This window comes from Rutidosis leptorrhynchoides, chromosome 3 (assembly GCF_046630445.1).
Source record: "Rutidosis leptorrhynchoides isolate AG116_Rl617_1_P2 chromosome 3, CSIRO_AGI_Rlap_v1, whole genome shotgun sequence".
NCBI classification, from domain to species: domain Eukaryota; kingdom Viridiplantae; phylum Streptophyta; class Magnoliopsida; order Asterales; family Asteraceae; genus Rutidosis; species Rutidosis leptorrhynchoides.
The window spans coordinates 34,332,275-34,349,972 of record NC_092335.1 but is presented as its reverse complement, the minus strand read 5'-3'; the positions used below and the strand labels follow the sequence as shown (position 1 = coordinate 34,349,972).

At 33.1% G+C, this 17,698-nt stretch overlaps 2 protein-coding genes and 1 long non-coding RNA gene across 5 annotated transcripts; all 3 read right to left on the bottom strand.

The window, feature by feature from the left end:
• Positions 1-42: 42 nt before the first annotated feature.
• Positions 43-4,791, bottom strand: LOC139895925 (lysine-specific demethylase ELF6-like). Its single transcript, XM_071878472.1, has 6 exons — positions 3,468-4,791; positions 3,142-3,220; positions 2,949-3,016; positions 2,681-2,831; positions 1,879-2,519; positions 43-1,759 (listed from the first exon to the last, which is right to left on the bottom strand). Exons 1-6 carry the CDS (start codon positions 4,516-4,518, stop codon positions 285-287), a joined length of 3,465 nt encoding a protein of 1,154 aa, XP_071734573.1. The 5' UTR covers positions 4,519-4,791; the 3' UTR covers positions 43-284.
• A 1,282-nt stretch (positions 4,792-6,073) lies between these two features.
• On the bottom strand, positions 6,074-6,953 carry LOC139899618 (uncharacterized). Its single transcript, XM_071882454.1, has 2 exons — positions 6,816-6,953; positions 6,074-6,523 (listed from the first exon to the last, which is right to left on the bottom strand). The coding sequence occupies exons 1-2, from the start codon at positions 6,939-6,941 to the stop codon at positions 6,170-6,172; spliced, it is 480 nt and encodes a 159-aa protein (XP_071738555.1). The 5' UTR covers positions 6,942-6,953; the 3' UTR covers positions 6,074-6,169.
• A 40-nt stretch (positions 6,954-6,993) lies between these two features.
• On the bottom strand, positions 6,994-13,819 carry LOC139899619 (uncharacterized). 3 transcript variants are annotated; one of them, XR_011777607.1, is made up of 4 exons: positions 13,384-13,819; positions 11,410-11,611; positions 7,408-7,902; positions 6,994-7,059 (listed from the first exon to the last, which is right to left on the bottom strand). It is a non-coding gene; the product is annotated as an uncharacterized lncRNA (long non-coding RNA). The 3 variants fall into 3 exon arrangements; XR_011777606.1 differs by adding an exon at positions 9,824-9,887 and having other exon boundaries at positions 7,000-7,902; XR_011777605.1 differs by having other exon boundaries at positions 7,000-7,902.
• Positions 13,820-17,698: the final 3,879 nt, after the last annotated feature.

The window sequence follows — 17,698 nt, the reverse complement described above, 5'->3', positions numbered from 1 at the left end:
GTCTATAATTATATAGAAAAAGAAAAAATAGCATATGGAAATGAAACTGTAATCAGATGCAATCCAACAAAAGAATCAATAATATGAGCTGCAAAACAATCAACTTAGCTGAATAATAATCCCTAAGCTACACAATTTGCCGGTCTAACCCTAACCTTACAAATAAACAGTCACACTAACTTGCACATAATACTCAGCTTCTGCTTCATTTCCAATTAACCAACCACCACCTTTATTTCACAAATGGTGATTTATAAAACTACACTTGTTAGAAGAAACAATCTTCAGGACTTTACATGTACATTATGCCCTGTTTTTCTTCTGTGTCGGCTATAATCAGAAACAAACCTGAAAGTAAGCCCACACCCTTCAATCTTACATTTGTACGGTCTTTCTCCAGTATGGACACGTAAATGCTCGGTCCGGGCCCACGCCCACTTGAACGTCATATTGCAACCTTCCCAAGTGCATTTTAAAGGTCTGTTATCCTCGTGGACCCGTAAATGGAGCACTGCATATCTGTGTGTACTGAACTTCTTCCCACACCCTTCATGAGGGCACCTGTTTTTTCGGTGCAAACTTAATTCCGTTTTAGTCTTGAAACTCAATTTGCATCCTTCAAGGTCACACTTGTGGGACCCTTTCTGGGGTGTTTTCACATTTGAACCCTTCGATTTCTTTGCAGATTTTTCTACACCAACGGAAGTGTTTACTTTCTTTGTGGGTTTATCTCCAATCACTTTTTTGCTGATCAAAATTACATCTTTATCCTTGTGCACCTGTTTTCCACCTCTAGGTCTTAATCCTTCACAAGGGCTTTTTATAAAACCGTCAAAATAAGCTGTTTTTTCGTCTATTTGCAACGACTCAACTTCTCTCTTTCGCTTGCTTCCACTTTTTAAACTTGAAACGGCATTATTCTCATCATTAACCTGACCTTTCTTTGTCGTATCATCTGAATCAATAACAGGTTCATCAGCAGACACCTGCATCAAACCATCTTCATAACTTTGTTCTACAGAATCATTTTCAGTTGCCACAGAACTAGTTTTATCTTGCATGCTGCTGACGTCAGCATTTATATCATCTTTGTCATTTTCAGAATTTTCAATAGTTGTAGCACACGACACTGAACCACCCTCCATCTCCATGAAAGTGCGTGCTTCAGTATCTTCAGCCACCGGGGCTGAAAAAACATTAACTTCTACTTGTGATAAAACAGATTCCTCCTGAATATCGGGTTTTTCAGGAATTGAAATTACACAATCTTGTTGCTTTGACTTGACTTTTTTTCTTGAATACTGAATCAACTTTCCATCTTTGTTTGCCATTTGAGCTTCATTCAACTTCTCTTTCAACTCGACATGTTTCACCTTAATGATAGTCTTGGGCGATTTCTTAATAGGATAGTTAAATCTTCTATTTGAGCGAGATCTTGTAGCTTGCCATTGAAGAATCGTTGAACGCGAGACAGCACTTGAGACACGCGATGCGTCGGCAAATAATGCATCCATATTCAAAGCATAATGTATCTTGTCAGCTGATAATTTTGGCCTGAGCTTAACAGATTGTCGAAGATTAACATTCAACTTCGACGTCCAATTTTCAACAGATCCATCTTCTTGCTCACTGTCAATAGCAAGATTTATCAGGTCCAATTCATCAGGCTTCGCATCATCTAGTTGAACGTCATTATATCTGAAAGTGCTACCAATCTGGTCTGCAATGTCTGAAGCTTGTGCTTTAATCTTTTGAAAATCTTAAAAAAAAAAGTAACATAAAACTCCAGTAAGCCAGTCATATATTGAAATAAACAACGATAAAAAAATAATAAGAAAAATAGTAGTAATAATTCGGATTAAAATAATAATATCTCACCTGAATGGCAAATTATAAGCAGATTCGCACCACCCATGGACTCCAACATTTTTTCAATTTTACTTGCATGCTCTAAGCAAAAAATCCGGGGTCTTAAGTACCCATCAGACGTGTTCCATCCCGTCTCAAAATTCGGTTTAGATGAGCATGTTGAAGCCTTAGGTGACCGATCCTCGCCATTCACCACTTTGCTTACGACTCGATCTTCCTGGACCCCACCATGACCCACGACAGGTATATTATCAAGAACTGCCTTTCGTGACGGTTGTATAACAGACATGAAAGGGTAACCGAGAACACCACAAGCCACACATGGTAACGTTCCAGAATCAATTTGAAAATCACTTGACATGTCCTCATCCTCTATATGAATAATTGTCTCGGCTTCCAACTTATCGTTTTGGAGATGCACATTTTCAATATTGGCAGACTCAGATTCATTAATAACGGATGGTGATAGGGTTTCCGGATCCCATAGGACTGCACTATAACAAGAATTTCTCTGAAGAATATCGTGCAGTGTTTTGTTTTCTTCAAGTATATCATCAATGAATTCCTTCTTTACCAACAGTTCACGTTGTTCTTTTTGACGATCTTTTAACCGAGAGGTCCGAATTCCCGGCAGCAACGATCTAGGCACTCTGTCATTTAAACATATACAGAATACAATATCATACCTTATATTACAAGCTGTCAAGTTTGTTTAGTGACATATAAACAAATGTCAAGATGATAGAATGAAAGCATACATTAAAATGATGTGTACTTTTTTTTTTATTTTTTTTTTTTTCCGAGGGCTGACCTTGGAATAAATGACATTGTGAGTAGGTAAAGCAAATGTTGATGTGAAAGCATAGGAAGAAAATTCATGACAGCTCGGCGCACTGCAGCTTCCTTAGCTAACGAGAGCCATTTTGGAGTTCCAAAATTAGCAGCTTCCCCACAATTAAAACCTTATGAAGATAATCATGTTTAAATTAGAGCCTGTAAATCATATTTGGACACAAACACATTTATATAAATACAATACAAAGTGAAAGTTGATACAGACGAACTCTGCAAGAAAATACCATGGCTAAAACCTATGTGATAAGCCCTCGGAAAAGTCACTACAAATTCACCAGGATTCTGTACTAACCTGTAAACGTGAACCGGAAAGAATTTGAGTAAAATGTTGCAAATTTCTACAATTTACGTGCTATTATTGTCCATAGGAGGTACAATATAAAAGCATTAATTTATAAAAAGAAACATAAAACCGACCTGCAACATGGAATGCCAGATGCAGCAACAATTTCTGGTGACAGAAGCGTAGTCTTTTCACCCAAAAGTGTTAATGCAGCTGTAAAACAAAAAGTGGCAGCACAATATGAATTGCCAACAAGATAATATAATACCCATGAAAGTCCATTTTGCCATAGTTTTCTTGGTATTAAGCAACCCTTTTATGGTCATTATAAAGGTTAATTAACCTTTGATACAAAAACTAATAAGCAAATATACTTGGTAACGCATGTCAACAAGACAACAACTATGTCAAGAATCAAGATATATAAAAAAAATTACTCAAGAATAAGCATATTGCATACCGAAACGATCTATGTCTCCACCATAAGCCTTTGAACGAATTACTTCCTCAAACGTGAATGCATAATCCGCAGGTACTGCATACCAAGTTTTTGGAGAGCCGAAGTGAAGATAATTTAGGCTGTGAAGCTCGTGATCTTCAACATGCCATGCAAACCAGCTGAACAACATGCCAATATACACCATTGGAGAAGTAACACCTGGAATATCATCTGGCATAAAACGTGTAATTGATCCAGGTGATCGTGCAACCACTTGCAAATTCCAAGGACAATTCGAAAGCTTCCATCCCAAAGATCCTTCAAGCTCGTGACTATCGTCCAAACCCCTTTGCCTAGGAACACGAACTGAAAAATTCGTATCATCTATATCTTTCTTTAACATATCTACAGAAGAACTTATTGATTCACCTTTTTGGTTATTACATACATTCGTTTTATTGTATCTATTACACGTCCTTCTACTTCGGTGTCTATACGAAACCTTAGAGGAGTGAACCGGTTCACCAAATCCCGAACCTGGTACATCATTAGCATACTCAATATATATTGGTTTCTCACACGACGCTTTCCAAAAAAGCGATTCTACAGCCAAAGGAGACACTTCTTTAACCATCCCCAATTGACTTCGGGCAAAAATCTTTGATTTCGATTCGAACTGATCCAGTGTGTAAACCTCCCCACTTTGCCATACTTGCTTATATCCCGCTGCCCCGACCTCTTTCGTTCGTTTCCCATTATTATGACCTAACTCTTGATGCCTAGTTGTAAAAACAGCCTGAGCCTCCCTGTCGTTAACATTTTCGGTAGTATTCGGTTTTGCATCATCCCCTAACTCAGGGCACTTTAATAGGGACTTATTTAGGTTAGCAATAACATACTTTTTCGAAGGTTTCGGTAATGGTGGAATGACTTTACATATACCAAAAACACTAGCTTCCTTTTCAATTTTGGATATATACGCAATCGGGTCGGCGAATTCAGTTTCGGTTGGGTAAAATTCAGGTGCTAGTGGCAATTCCTTAAGCCAATTAGGTATTTCCACGTCCATCATTACTATAACTAACAATTATAAACATACAGCATGACTAATTACAGTTTCAATTAGGGCACAAGTGAATTTATTGTTGTAATTGATTGGAACCCTAGAGTTGATTATTGAATTGTTACAGCCGATAGTACAAAATGGGGCGAAATTGAAGTATAACAACGAATTCGAATTGAATTCGAATTGAAGAGAAACATAAACCTGTAATTTCAATGACGATTTGAAATATATGATCTGCGAGTGAGCCACCGAGAAAGATAGAGGATATGTTCGTGCTAGTTTTTTAGAACAAATGCGTATTTTAGAGCAATATACTACGTCTACTTAAAATGCGCCAAATTACCAATTTTGCATTTCTTCCCTATTTTAATTTATTCTGCTACAACCGGCAAAAAAGGGAGATGATACTCACACACTCAATATTAATCCATACACACCTAATTGACTATTATATCCTTACTTGCAATAATAGAATTTCAAGTCCCAAGATAAATTTAAGGACATAATTGTAAGTTTTATGATTAAAAGTATGTATGAATCAAAAACTAGTGTGTGAGTATCACCTCCCGGCAAAAAAAGGTAAGCGTCCTTTTCTATTTGATGATGATAATAATAATAATAATTGGTATAGCACCATTTACTATTTGCTAATACTCCGTAATATAATTTTTCTTATGAGAAAAAAATAGATAGATGACCTTTCTGATTATAATATTTAGAATTTAGGATCCGATTACCATTTTATTATATAAAACATTTAATATTTTTTAACGAAATCCCTTAACATTTTGTTTACGCGTAAAAAAAATATCGTACATAATGATTATATAGTGACATTAAGGTAATGTTTATTGAATTTTACAATACTTTTATACATATTATTAAGGCTGTTGGTAGAAAAAATAAATATATTTACATAAATTAGTTACAAAGTGTAGAACATTTTCTTTTAACATTTACCTTCATTTTATGAAAATTATAAATATACACATACATATAAAGTATAATTATAATCTTATAGATATGATAATAGTATTTATCTATAGAACTTGAAAAAAAAAATAAGAACTGAAACTAATGAGTGTTTTAAATGAATTACGCATACTTTTCTTGCTCATGTGAGAAGCATGACTCATTCACAAGAAATGTCACTGGGAGAGTTAGAAACATGAAATACACGAAATATCACAAGTACAAAGGGTGTTAAACAAGCATATGCGTTTTGATATATTTTTTTATACGTGTCAATTTTGTTAAGGCTAAGATATATTTAATACTCTGTAGATATTAATTTCTCTTGTTGTATTCAAAGTAGAGTGACTAAATTAAATTTTGAAAAAATAAATGATAAATAGTAATAAACAAGAGTAAATTGAGAAATCTAGTATGTTGAAACGGCAGTTACTTTTCACACGTGAAAAATTATTGTAGGAGATACAAATAGTAACACTTTTTGAGGCGAATTAACAAATAAGATGCGTATTAAAAAAAAAAAAAACATATAACAAGGAACAACAAAATTTATTTATTAATTGCTGTAGAGCGTATTTTGTGAACACACACAACTCAGGCCTCTAAAACAAACAGCAATTCAAAATCAAAACCCAAAACAATAGTAGTAGTAAACATGTAGTATAGTTCAAAAAGCACCTCAATGTTAACCACCTAGTTTGGCTAGGAGGATAATAACAATGCAAATTGGACGACAAATAATGATGATAACACAACCCTGAAGAAGCGGCACAAGAAAAATGGCTTCTCTGAAGAAGCGGAGATGAATGGAATCTACTAAGTGATCGGCACCCTGAGTGATTACGGTAACTACAACGTTTCCGTCCTCGGCAACTACTACGTGATCGGCACCCTGAGTGATTACGGTAACTACTACGTTTCCGTCCTCGGCAACTACTACGTGATCGGCACCCCGAGTGATCACGGTAATCCGCTTGTGGGTCCCGGATGCTTTTGGCAACTGAGAGATCTTGATTGCAATCTCCTCCACAGTATCAGTCTGAAAAAGAGCAATTAATTATTATTTTGTGTAAATGTTTGAGACCTTAAATGATTTATAGTTATGCGATTGTGTTCACAACCAAATTCTTTGTTTCTTACCTCCAATCATGAACCTTTGAGAATGTTCTTACTTCGGTTTCGTTTCCAAAAACATAATCAACATAATTGCACTTTATTTAATACAAAAATGTTTAGAATAACAAAGTGACAGATAATTAAAAAAACGGCATGATTGAACTAAAGGCAAAGCTTTCTCTTGAGCTTGAGCATTGAATCGTTTTTATCATTACCTTGTTGGTTGCAGCTGCATGATCAGCTACAAGCTGAATTAATTCAGGGGACACCGTAAGGAAATATCTAGCAATGGCCTTTTCAACTGTCACAGATGGTTGGGTTTGGCAAGTTTGACAATGCATGAAAATGTTGAATCATTTAAACTAAAGTCCTAAATCAGTACCTAGTGCCCAGTTCTCTGGCTTTTTCAAGTGATCTGCCTTGTAGCAGTTAGCAGCAGACAAGTTGGCAATAAGTGACCTATTCACATCAAAATGTCAGAAATTTCTAGAGTACTTATACTGAAACTCTGAATAAACAGGTGACAATGAACAAAATAAACAGGTGATAATGAACAAGATGAAATGAGGGTTTAAATATAGCGATCTGATTCTGATCTGAGAAAGAAAGACGAAGAAATATTGAAGGGTAGTGATGAGGTTTTATATTGAAAAAGGGATTGGGGTTGGTAAAATGTTGGCCCAGTCTCACCAACTCTATTCGCTAACCAATTTTCAACTGAGTAGAGTAGTACTCTGCATGTTCTTCAATTAATTTTTTTAATGAGAAGTCATGTTAAAACTTGATTACATAATGGTAAAAACTAACATTCTTTCTCCTTTCCATATGCCTCCAACGCAGCAGCACAATTTAGCGCTTTCAACTTGTCTTCAAGGTCCCTCACCTATTTTCGATAGTTACAATTATATCATATATCGTGATCGACTACATTTAAGATGAGAATTATACAGATGAAATATCTAATTGTTGTCGTAGCATGGAAATTATGTTTTCCTTCTCAAATCTTGTTTTCAAGTTCCTTGCGCTATGTGGTTCATTTTGTTTAAGACTTGATGCATGCGCGTTTTTTTGTGGTATCTTTTCCTTTCAATCTACTTCTTTGGGCACTATCTTCACCTCTGTAACAGAATGTTTGCACGTTTTGTATGATATCTTTTTCTTTCATTTACTTCTTTGGGCACCTCCAACTAATGTGAATCGGGTAATTTAATGACTCTAGTTGTAAGTCTAAAGTTCTGAGCGTCTTGCTGACGTCTTTTTCTAGGGGACTGGTGCACAAAATTTGTGTTTCGGACGTGCCCTCTAAACAAACAACACAAGATTGTGAAAACAAAAAACAAAAATCCCTATATTGTAAGAAAATTATAATATATCTAATGCATTTTCAAGTACATGCGTTAATTTCGAATCTATGTATGGAGAGCGCATGTTGTTCACAAAGGCATTAATCACATTTCCGATATTTGAAAATGATATGTTTATATTCACAGACTCAGTAAGTCATTCGCCTTGAACAACCGTCTTTTCAAGCCTCTCGGATCCAGCAAGGTCCACAAGCCACAATTTGACTAGCCGGTCATCAGGTTACTACCTCTTACCATATGCAAACCAAGAAAAGAAATCAATATACGAGATATTTTTTAAAAAAATTACGTTATACCAACGAGATCGCGAGCTGTATTCGTTAACATTATTTGAAGTCACAGCTCACGCGTCCCTTCCACTTCGCAAGTATTCCACGGCTTATTTTATGTCATCAACATTCTTCTTTAGTAGCCGGTAGCCCAACAATACGTTGCATGCCTTCATAATCTTGTCTTATCTTCATGATGAGCTTGTCGATGGAAAAAGTCCGTTTTAATTCTTGTCTATAAACTTCGTAAGACTTCATGATATGCCCCTACCTACTTACAGATTTTTTTTCTTAAGAATTGTGATTTTTTTGCAAAACAGATTTTTTGCCGTGCACGCCCTCCGATGGAATCCGAAGAAGCTTTGACTACATTTGTTAACTTTCAGGACAACCAAGGAAAGCCGAAGATTCGCCATAATACCTTCAAATTTGATCGGCATTATCGTGAATCTTCAGCTCCTCTTGGTCGTCTTGAAAGTCAATGATTGTAGTCAAAGCTTCTTCGGATTCCATTGGAGGGCGTGCACAGCAAAAGATCCTAATTTTCTTAAATCACAATTGTTAAGAAAAAATCGGTAGGCACACACTGGATATCATAAAGTCTTACGAAATTTATAAAAGGAAATTAAGACCTTTTGCATAGACATCATAGAGATAAGACAAGATTCTGAAGGAACGCAACAAATTGCAGGGTCACTGGGAAAAAAATGTTGATAACATAAAAAAACCATAAAATACTTGCGAAATGGAAGGGACGCACGAGCTGTGGCTTCAAATAATGTTAACAAAGACAGCTCGCGATCTCATTGGTATAACATTATTATTAACGTAATTCAAAAACAAATTATCTATATATTGATTTTTTTTCCTGTTTTGTAGTTTGGTTTTCAAAATCGTAAGAAGTAACTTGATGACCGCCGAGTCAACATGCACTAAGTTATGGCTTGTGGATGTTGTTGGAACTAGGCTTGAAAAGGTGGGGGTTCAAGGCGAACGACTTACTGAGTCTGTGTGTCATTATTGTAATGTATTTTGTGCTTCATTTTTTTCAGGTTTGTTGGTTATTTCATCATGCGTGTTGGTTTGATTTAACGTATATGTTATGTTGTAATTTGTATTCTGCTTCTTCTCTTCAGGTTCCTGCTTGAATTTTGATTGGAGTTGCCGATTTGTAGTTTTCATAACAGTAATACATTTATTGATGTTTTTAACTGCATTTTCTGTATATTTGGTATGCGCTTCTTATATATTTTGGTGTGTTTGGTATGTAATTGCACGTTTGTTTTAGATATCTGTGTGTTACATTGTTGTGGCACGTAGTGTTACGTTGTAGACTAGTAGAATGTCTATTAGGAAAATAAATAGAAGTAGGAACAAGGTAGTGATTTTTGATTGGCTCTGACTTTACCTTCATCTGAAAGATTGCATTTGATATTTGTATAAGTAACCCTATTCAATGTTTATTTGCTTCCGGTTCTTTATGAGTAAGATATTTCAACTTGATTATGTTAACGTTTTGTTATTTTTTTCCTTTACATATATCAAAATATCCTTTTTCTCAGTTTAATTCATAAAAAAAAGTTGTTGTACCTTTGGCTTGGTTTACTTTTTGTTTTACATTGCAACGTCAGCAGTGAAGATGAACCTGACAGAGCTGTTAACATTCATGCTTTAGGTTAGCCTTGATTGAAACAAAATCAATAGCCCTAATTGAAACTCAATCAATCAGTTCCTCATCGGTTGAACAATGGTTGCTATTAAGAAGTCAACCACCTAGTATTAGTATCAAATTACCAACTAATAAGATACGTATTCAATCTTTTATGGAGGTTTGTATTGAAGTGAGGGACTTGACACTAATAAGGTACGTTTTTATCGCAACAATTGAAGTGAGGGACTTGACACTAATAAGGTACGTTTTTATCGCAACCTGCAGAATGAAGAATGAAACTGTAATAGTTGTCCAATAGTTAACCACTGTATTTGAAGCGAAATTTACTGAAGTGGGGAAGGAATGTATGGAGAATGTATGTATTGATGTGAGTGACTTGATACTTCGCTATGATACTGACAAAAATGTTGCAGTCAAGGATCCAAGCAATAGTGAGGTAACTAGCAAGATTGTAAAATAAGCTATTCGGGGATTATACGATCGGAAACTTCCCCGAATTGCCGATTAATCTTTCCAAGTTTCAGACCCTATAATCCCGAAATAGCGTATTTTAAAACCTTGATAGTTACATTGTTATTGCTTGGATCCTCATCAACATTTTTGTCAGTATCGAAGCGAAATGTCAAGTCCCTTACATCAATACATACCTTCTCCATATATTCCTTCCTCACCTCAATAAACTTCGCTTCAAATACAGTGGTTAACCGTTAGACAATTATTGCAGTTTCATTCTTCATTCTGCAAGGTACGATAAAAACGTAACTAATTAGTGTCAAGCCCCTCATTTCAATAGAAACCTTCTCTATAAAGAATTGAAAACGTAGCTTATTAGTTGGTAATCTGATACTAGGTCGTGACATCATGGTTGACTTCTTAGTAGCAACCATTGTTCAACCAATAACGAACTGATTGAGTTTCAATTAAGGCTAGCATGAATTTTAACAGTAGGTTCATTTTCAACGTTAACATTGTAATGTAAAACAAAAAGTAAACCAAGCCAAAGGTGCATTTAGTTTCTTTTATGAATTAAACTCAGAAAATGATATTTTGATATTTGTTAAGGCAAAAATAACAAAACTTAACATAATCAAGTTAAGATATCTTACTGATAAAGAACTGGAAGCAAAGAAACATTGCATAGAGTTACTTCGAAACAGTCATTGAAACAAACAAAATACAAATATCGCATGCAATCTTTTAGATGAAGGTAAAGTCAGAGCCAATCTAAAATCACTACCTTGTTCCTACTTCTATTTATTTTCCTACCTTGTTCCTACTTCTAATTATTTTCCTAATAGACATTCTACTAGTCTACAACATAACACTACGTGCCACAACAGACAATGTAACACACGGATATCTAAAACAAACGTGCAATAACATACCAAACACACAAAAATATATAAGAAACGCATACCAAATAAACAGAAAATGCAGTTAAAAAGATCAATACCAAAATGTAAAGAAAAAGAAAAGAAAAAACATCAATACCAAAATGTATTACCGTTACGAAAACAACAAACAAACTACAAATCGGTAACTCCAGTCAAAATTCAAGCAGGAACCTGAAGAGAAGAAACATAATACAGATTACAACATAACACATACATTAAATCAAACCAACACGCATGATGAAGAAAATAACAAGCGTTGCCGTTACCAACATAATGCACAAATCTCGCTTGGATGAGAAATCACCAACAAACCTACAAAAAAAAGAAGCACAAAATACATTACAATAATGACACACATATACGCCCTATTTTCTCCAAACTAAAAAACTGAATTCGTAATCACAAAACACGAAGTTAACTACTATCAATGTGATAGCAGTCCTCGTCTAAGAACATGAAATTCAGAATTCTGAATCAACACTCTGAATCATATAAAATTACTAATTTAACCTTATATATGATTTAGTGATGAATAAATAAAGTTTGCTTGATTTGTACTGATCTGAATCATTCTGGTATAAATTAGAAATACATATACGTCAAATAAAATATAATAATAGATACAAGTACTTGAAATAAATAAACAATATCCATTAAATTTTTCAAAACATAATAATAATTGAAACATTCATAGAAACGCCAACATATAAGGAGCATGGTAGGTTCATATTAATATAAAAGGCATTTTGACTCTTTGTGTTATAATATTGCAACAGTAGTTAGATTTGATTTACACAAATGTCTGAAGTATTACAATAGTTAAACATGACATGATCAAACTCAAAACATAAACCTTGATCTATGAACGTATATACTTGTGCAACACATTTTCATAGCATTAACAAAGATTCATATTACAAGATCAAAGTTAACCCAACGGTTACTTATCTATGAATCAAATTACAAGACCTAAAACAATGGTTCATACTAACAATATCTACTCAACTATAGTAATAGCAGAAACATGGTTAACCTAAACTTCTTTTTATCATACCTTAGGTAAGAAATCCCGGGAAAATACAGAGGATAAAACCTAAACAGTTGAGTAGATAAAACCTAAACAGTTAGGAATAAATATTCCTAGTGATCATAGATATTGATTTGTGATTGATATTAAGAGGTTTATGATAGTTTATTCATTAAGCTTAATTTGTAAGTAACAAGGTATGAAGTATAAATACTATGTTACACTTTTGAACTAGCTAAGCTTTCCCATTCCATACACATTCAAGTGTATGTTTCCCCCTAAACACTCTCAACACATTGTTGAGAGACTTGACCCGACATCAATTCGATCCATGTCGATTTGATTGTAATTACATATTTAATAAAAAAAAGTGAGATCATTCGGATCCGTGTTGATTGTCATCTTCATCAAGTCACATTCAAACATTCATCTTCATCCTAAACCTAATGCTACTCGATTACGCATACAATCAAACACGACTTGAAGCTAAAACGAGGAATAACATGTGGTATCGGAGCTGATGATCAATATATCATCAATCCAGTAGGTTCAATTTCAGTGTTTTATCTACAAAATTATCATCGCAATTCATTATCTTAGCTCGGTCAAACTAGGTCAACTGAAATCAATCAATTGGGAGCTACGAAGCTGAACAAGTAAAATTGATTGTAGTTTAAGTTCCTAATCATCTATTCAACCTTCGTCATCATACAGATTCAATAAACAACAATGTGTTTACAAATTTATCGGTCAAAGTATTACACAAAAAATCAACAATTCGCTACACAGGTGTTGTTTGAATCTGAAATCAATCCACGAAGGTTTGGATTGAAGTTGTGAACGTTTATCGTGTTTGAAGTTCATTATGAAACGTCCTAAATCGGAAATTAAATTTTTGAGTTCTTAGTGGTGGTTAACTGTTAACTGTGATTACTTGATTTTTGGAGTTTAGATGTGTTAATCATCTTCTATCTGATTCCTATATGTTTTAGAGAGGTGCAAAAACGATTTAAAAGCATTTTTAGGTTCAAATTCATCGGAAACTTCATAACCTTACCAGAATCTTCATAGTCACCAAAATCTTCAATGGAAATTATAACTGCTCTTCACTCGGTTGGAAACAATCTTTGATCGGCTGACTTCGATTTCTACACTGATTTTCCACACGGGTGACAAAAATCACGATCGGCTGACACTAGTTTCCATTCGGCTGACAGATTTTTATTCGGGTGACTTGAAATCTTCAATCGGCTGACAGCCTGACACTAGGTTGATAACGATTTTTCAATCGGCTGACTATAATTTTCCACTCGGTTGAGGCTAGGTTGACTTCACACGAACGATTGAAATTGAAGGGTTTTTATTGATTTGATTGGAGTTCTAGGGTCGAGCTAGTTCTGGATTGAAGAACTAGTGTTTATACGGTTAGAACTTGGGAAGAAAGCGTATGAAGAAGATAGCGTAATAAGGGTTCAATTGTAGAAGCGACACGAACGAACGATTGAGATCAAAATTTTTTTTTTTTTTTGCGGATTATATATATATATATATCCGGTGGGTTAGATCGACCCGTTGTACAAGAACTTGCTTAGAAAACATTGGCGTTCAATCTACAAACGTGAACCACTACTTGAAACAAACAATGCATATTGATAAATACATATAACCACCGAAAATCAAACCTAAAAAATAAATATGCTCCAGATCTCGATTCCAGCCTCCGTAACCACCACTCCTCGAGAGCAAAACGTCAACATCATCCACCAGGTAACCCAAGAACTCCTATCCCGAGACCAACAAACCGAAAAAAATCTCTCAAAACCAAAAACCCAAGGGAACCCTCCAAATGAACAAACATCAGAGAGCCACCGAGACCATGGTCAGGTAATAACCACCATTCAAGTAGTCGAAAAAACCACGAGACCACCATAGAAAACCTCACTTCTTGAAACCGAACCAAGTCGACAACGGCGTCAACAACATCGATCGCACCCGAACAAAAACAACGACGGGGTAGATGGAGCGAACGAAGCAAAAGAGAAGCTGACAAAACAGATCGAGCACGATCCGATCACCACGGCCAACAAAACAGCCGCAATAGACAAGATCAGAGGATGACAAACCAAGACAGCAGCCGCCAAATTTTTCGAAATAAGAAAGAAACCCGAAAATACCAACAGCCACCAGCAGCCGCTGCGGCCACCAGCAGCCGCAAGAAAGGATTGAATCCGGGAAAGAAAAAAAACGCCAGAAAAACATACGAAACTCAACCCACTACCGGCTAACGCTAAGATAACTGACCCAACAAAAGATTTAGTCAACTCACCCCATCGAACGTAGAGTTCCGAAAGAAACTCGCCCACTACGTACAACAGGCAAGGAGGCCGGAAAAAGGTCCGGTTAACAAGAAAGAAACATGGCCGGATAAATAATATCCAAAGTTTTAGACCACAAGATTTAGTTTAAAGTTGATCAATATAGATATATCAATCTAAAAGTGTTGTTGTAGTTTGTAATATCGCTACTAAACAATTTACCCTATGACACCTTGTACTGTCAGTGTCGTGGAATCATTATTATGTAACCAAAGACCAACGGTCGAATGGTTAGAGACGTTACTCTCAATAAGCCTACTCACAATAATTAAGTTTGCATTTAAACGTAGCAATTAACGATATTACGGTAGGGATTTAGCATGAATCAAAGCATGACAGCATAGTTAACAATTTAGTACTTGTGTCTAAGCGTAAAACAGTTATAAAGCAAGCATGTGTCTCACCCCAAAAGATGTAAAACAGTTATGAAACAGTAAAAAGTGAGGCTATGAAGTTCACCTTAAATAGCAGTTTAAGATAATCCACAAAGAAAAGAAATGACGGAAGTAAGTAACGGAGATCTCAACCTAGAGATATAACGTTTAGTCAGTTATGTTCTAACAGACAAAAAGTATGTTTATTAATATAAGGATTATATTAATAGTGACAATTTATAGTAAGAGTTTCTACTTTTGAAAAGTTTCCATTTAAAGCAGGTTTATAGTTTTAGAACGTTTGGGTTATAATCCTCCACATTAAGATGTTGTACAACTTCGTCCAAACTTCGTTGCTATTAAGTAAGTCGGGATGACCAGATGTAACCGGGGGTCAGGAACTTTCAGTTGGACTATAAGTCTACAACCTTTCGTTTAATCCAAAACCTTATTCCCATTATGGCAACCTAGACATCATCCACTTTACCGTAAATAGCGGTGAGTTCGTATAAGTCATACGTTATCTTTTGATCATAACCTTCACCCATTACGTGATTATAGAAATACGACATGTTTATGTATTAATAATATGATATTAATAAGTTTATTGTTATCGTATTAATAATTCGATTATCTTTATTATTTATTTAAGTGTATATAAGTTTAGGTTTATTATTATATATATTATTGTATTTTATGAATTAATAAAGTATATGTATGTATAATAGGGAAAGGAATTAATTAGTTATTATAAGTATTATTTTGATGTTTTATAATAATAGTAACAATATAAGATTAATGTATTTAATTAGTTTAGCCGAATTATATACATATACGATTTAATTTGTTGATTAATTCCATTAGTCACCTAAAAATTATGTTCATAATTTTTATAACTCTAGTTAGGTATATGAATCAGTAAAAACATTTACAAAAATAATTTTTCCAAGTTTTTATATTTATTTCCATTTTTCTTTGCATATGTTCTCGGTTTAGATTAAATCAAAGTTAATTAGGTAATAAATATCAAATCGACCTAAATAAATAATTTTATATTTTTTAAAGGTTATATATTTTGTAAAAATGTTATAAAAATTATTAAATCAAATTTTATATCAAAATATTATTTATTTAATGTTTTCTAATTATTTAACCATTCTAATCGGCCTATAATTAAATAAATAGGAAAAACAATTTAAAATTAATTTTTATATTTTTTTACAGTATCTAGTGATGCTACTAATCATATAAAAATTTTATAAAAATAGATTTAATACACATTTGTATTTATTTTGTATTTTCTTTATTATTTCTCTCGGTTTAGAATAATGCAAACGTAAATTCTATTTAAATACTAATCGACCCATTTATTTAATTTTTATAATTTTTGATTGTTTATAAAAATATATTAATCTCAAAAAAAAAATTATAATTATTTTTATTACTATTTAATATTTTATTACGAATTTTTCATAGTTTTCATGTTTAATTAATAAGTAATTCGTAGTTAAATATAAATAATATTCCAAAAATTCTAAAAATCATTTTCACATGTTCCTTAATAGTTTCAACTAATTTTTATACAATTATTACTGATCTTAATATTTTATATCATTTATATCTAATTTATATATATATATATATATATATATATATATATATATATATATATATATATATATATATATATATATAGTGGTTTTGATTAAAATATAGAATATATATATAAAATAGTAAATAAATTTTGATTTCAATTCTAATATTCTTTTTATGTTAATTTAAAGTTATGAAAATATTTTTTCCCAGTTTTTAAGTACATATACTAATTTTTATTGATTTATAGTATATATATATACTAACAGAAACAAAAATAAAAATAAATATATAGAACAACATATAAATTAATATTTTGAATTTAATAACTTATATGTGATTAATAGAATCTGTAAAAATTATTTTTACTAATTTTAATGGTTTATAACTATTTAATCCGATTTATATATTATTTTATATAAACCGAAAGAAAAAAATGAAATAAAAAGAAGGAAAAGAAAGTACCTCAAATTTCTTCAAAATTTGGAGAGAAATATTTAGGAGTTGTGTGAAAAAATATATGAGTTTTAGGTTGGTATTTATAGGTAAAAATGGTTGGTGAAAAGAAAAAAAAATATAATAAAATAAAGGTGTCAATTTTGACAAAATAATAAAAACATGTTAAAAATATTTTTAATAAGTTTTATTTTTATTTTTGAAAATATTTAGTCAAAATTCATGGGCTCATTATTTAATTTATAAAAAAAATCTTATTTCTTTTTTTATAAGCTAAAATATAAATAATGATTAAAATAACTTATCATTTAATTAATAATTATGTTACATATAGTTTTATATATAATATACATTAATATTAATATTAACTAAAGTTATTTTATATAATTAGTATAAACTTTAGTTAACAAAACGTGTCGACAAAAAAAAATATTTAATCAACGTCGAATTTAATCATATATTAAGTATGGATAACAACCCTAGGGGTAAATTAGTCAATTCAAGTATGGAAATATGAGAGTTGTTATACGTTCCATTAATAAAAAGGGTTTTACGAAGCGGGGCCCTCATCGAC

Bases quoted from the DNA above. Each gene is read 5' to 3' on its own strand.
- LOC139895925 (XM_071878472.1), bottom strand. From the start codon at position 4,518: ATGATGGACGTGGAAATACCTAATTGGCTTAAGGAATTGCCACTAGCA. The intron at 2,520-2,680 runs GTCAGCCCTCGG...TTTAAATGACAG, and splicing joins ACAATGTCATTTATTCCAAG to AGTGCCTAGATCGTTGCTGC. The intron at 1,760-1,878 runs GTGAGATATTAT...TTTTTTTTTAAG, and splicing joins GCTTATAATTTGCCATTCAG to ATTTTCAAAAGATTAAAGCA.
- LOC139899618 (XM_071882454.1), bottom strand. From the start codon at position 6,941: ATGCATTGTCAAACTTGCCAAACCCAACCATCTGTGACAGTTGAAAAG. The intron at 6,524-6,815 runs GTAATGATAAAA...GCTCTTTTTCAG, and splicing joins ATGCAGCTGCAACCAACAAG to ACTGATACTGTGGAGGAGAT.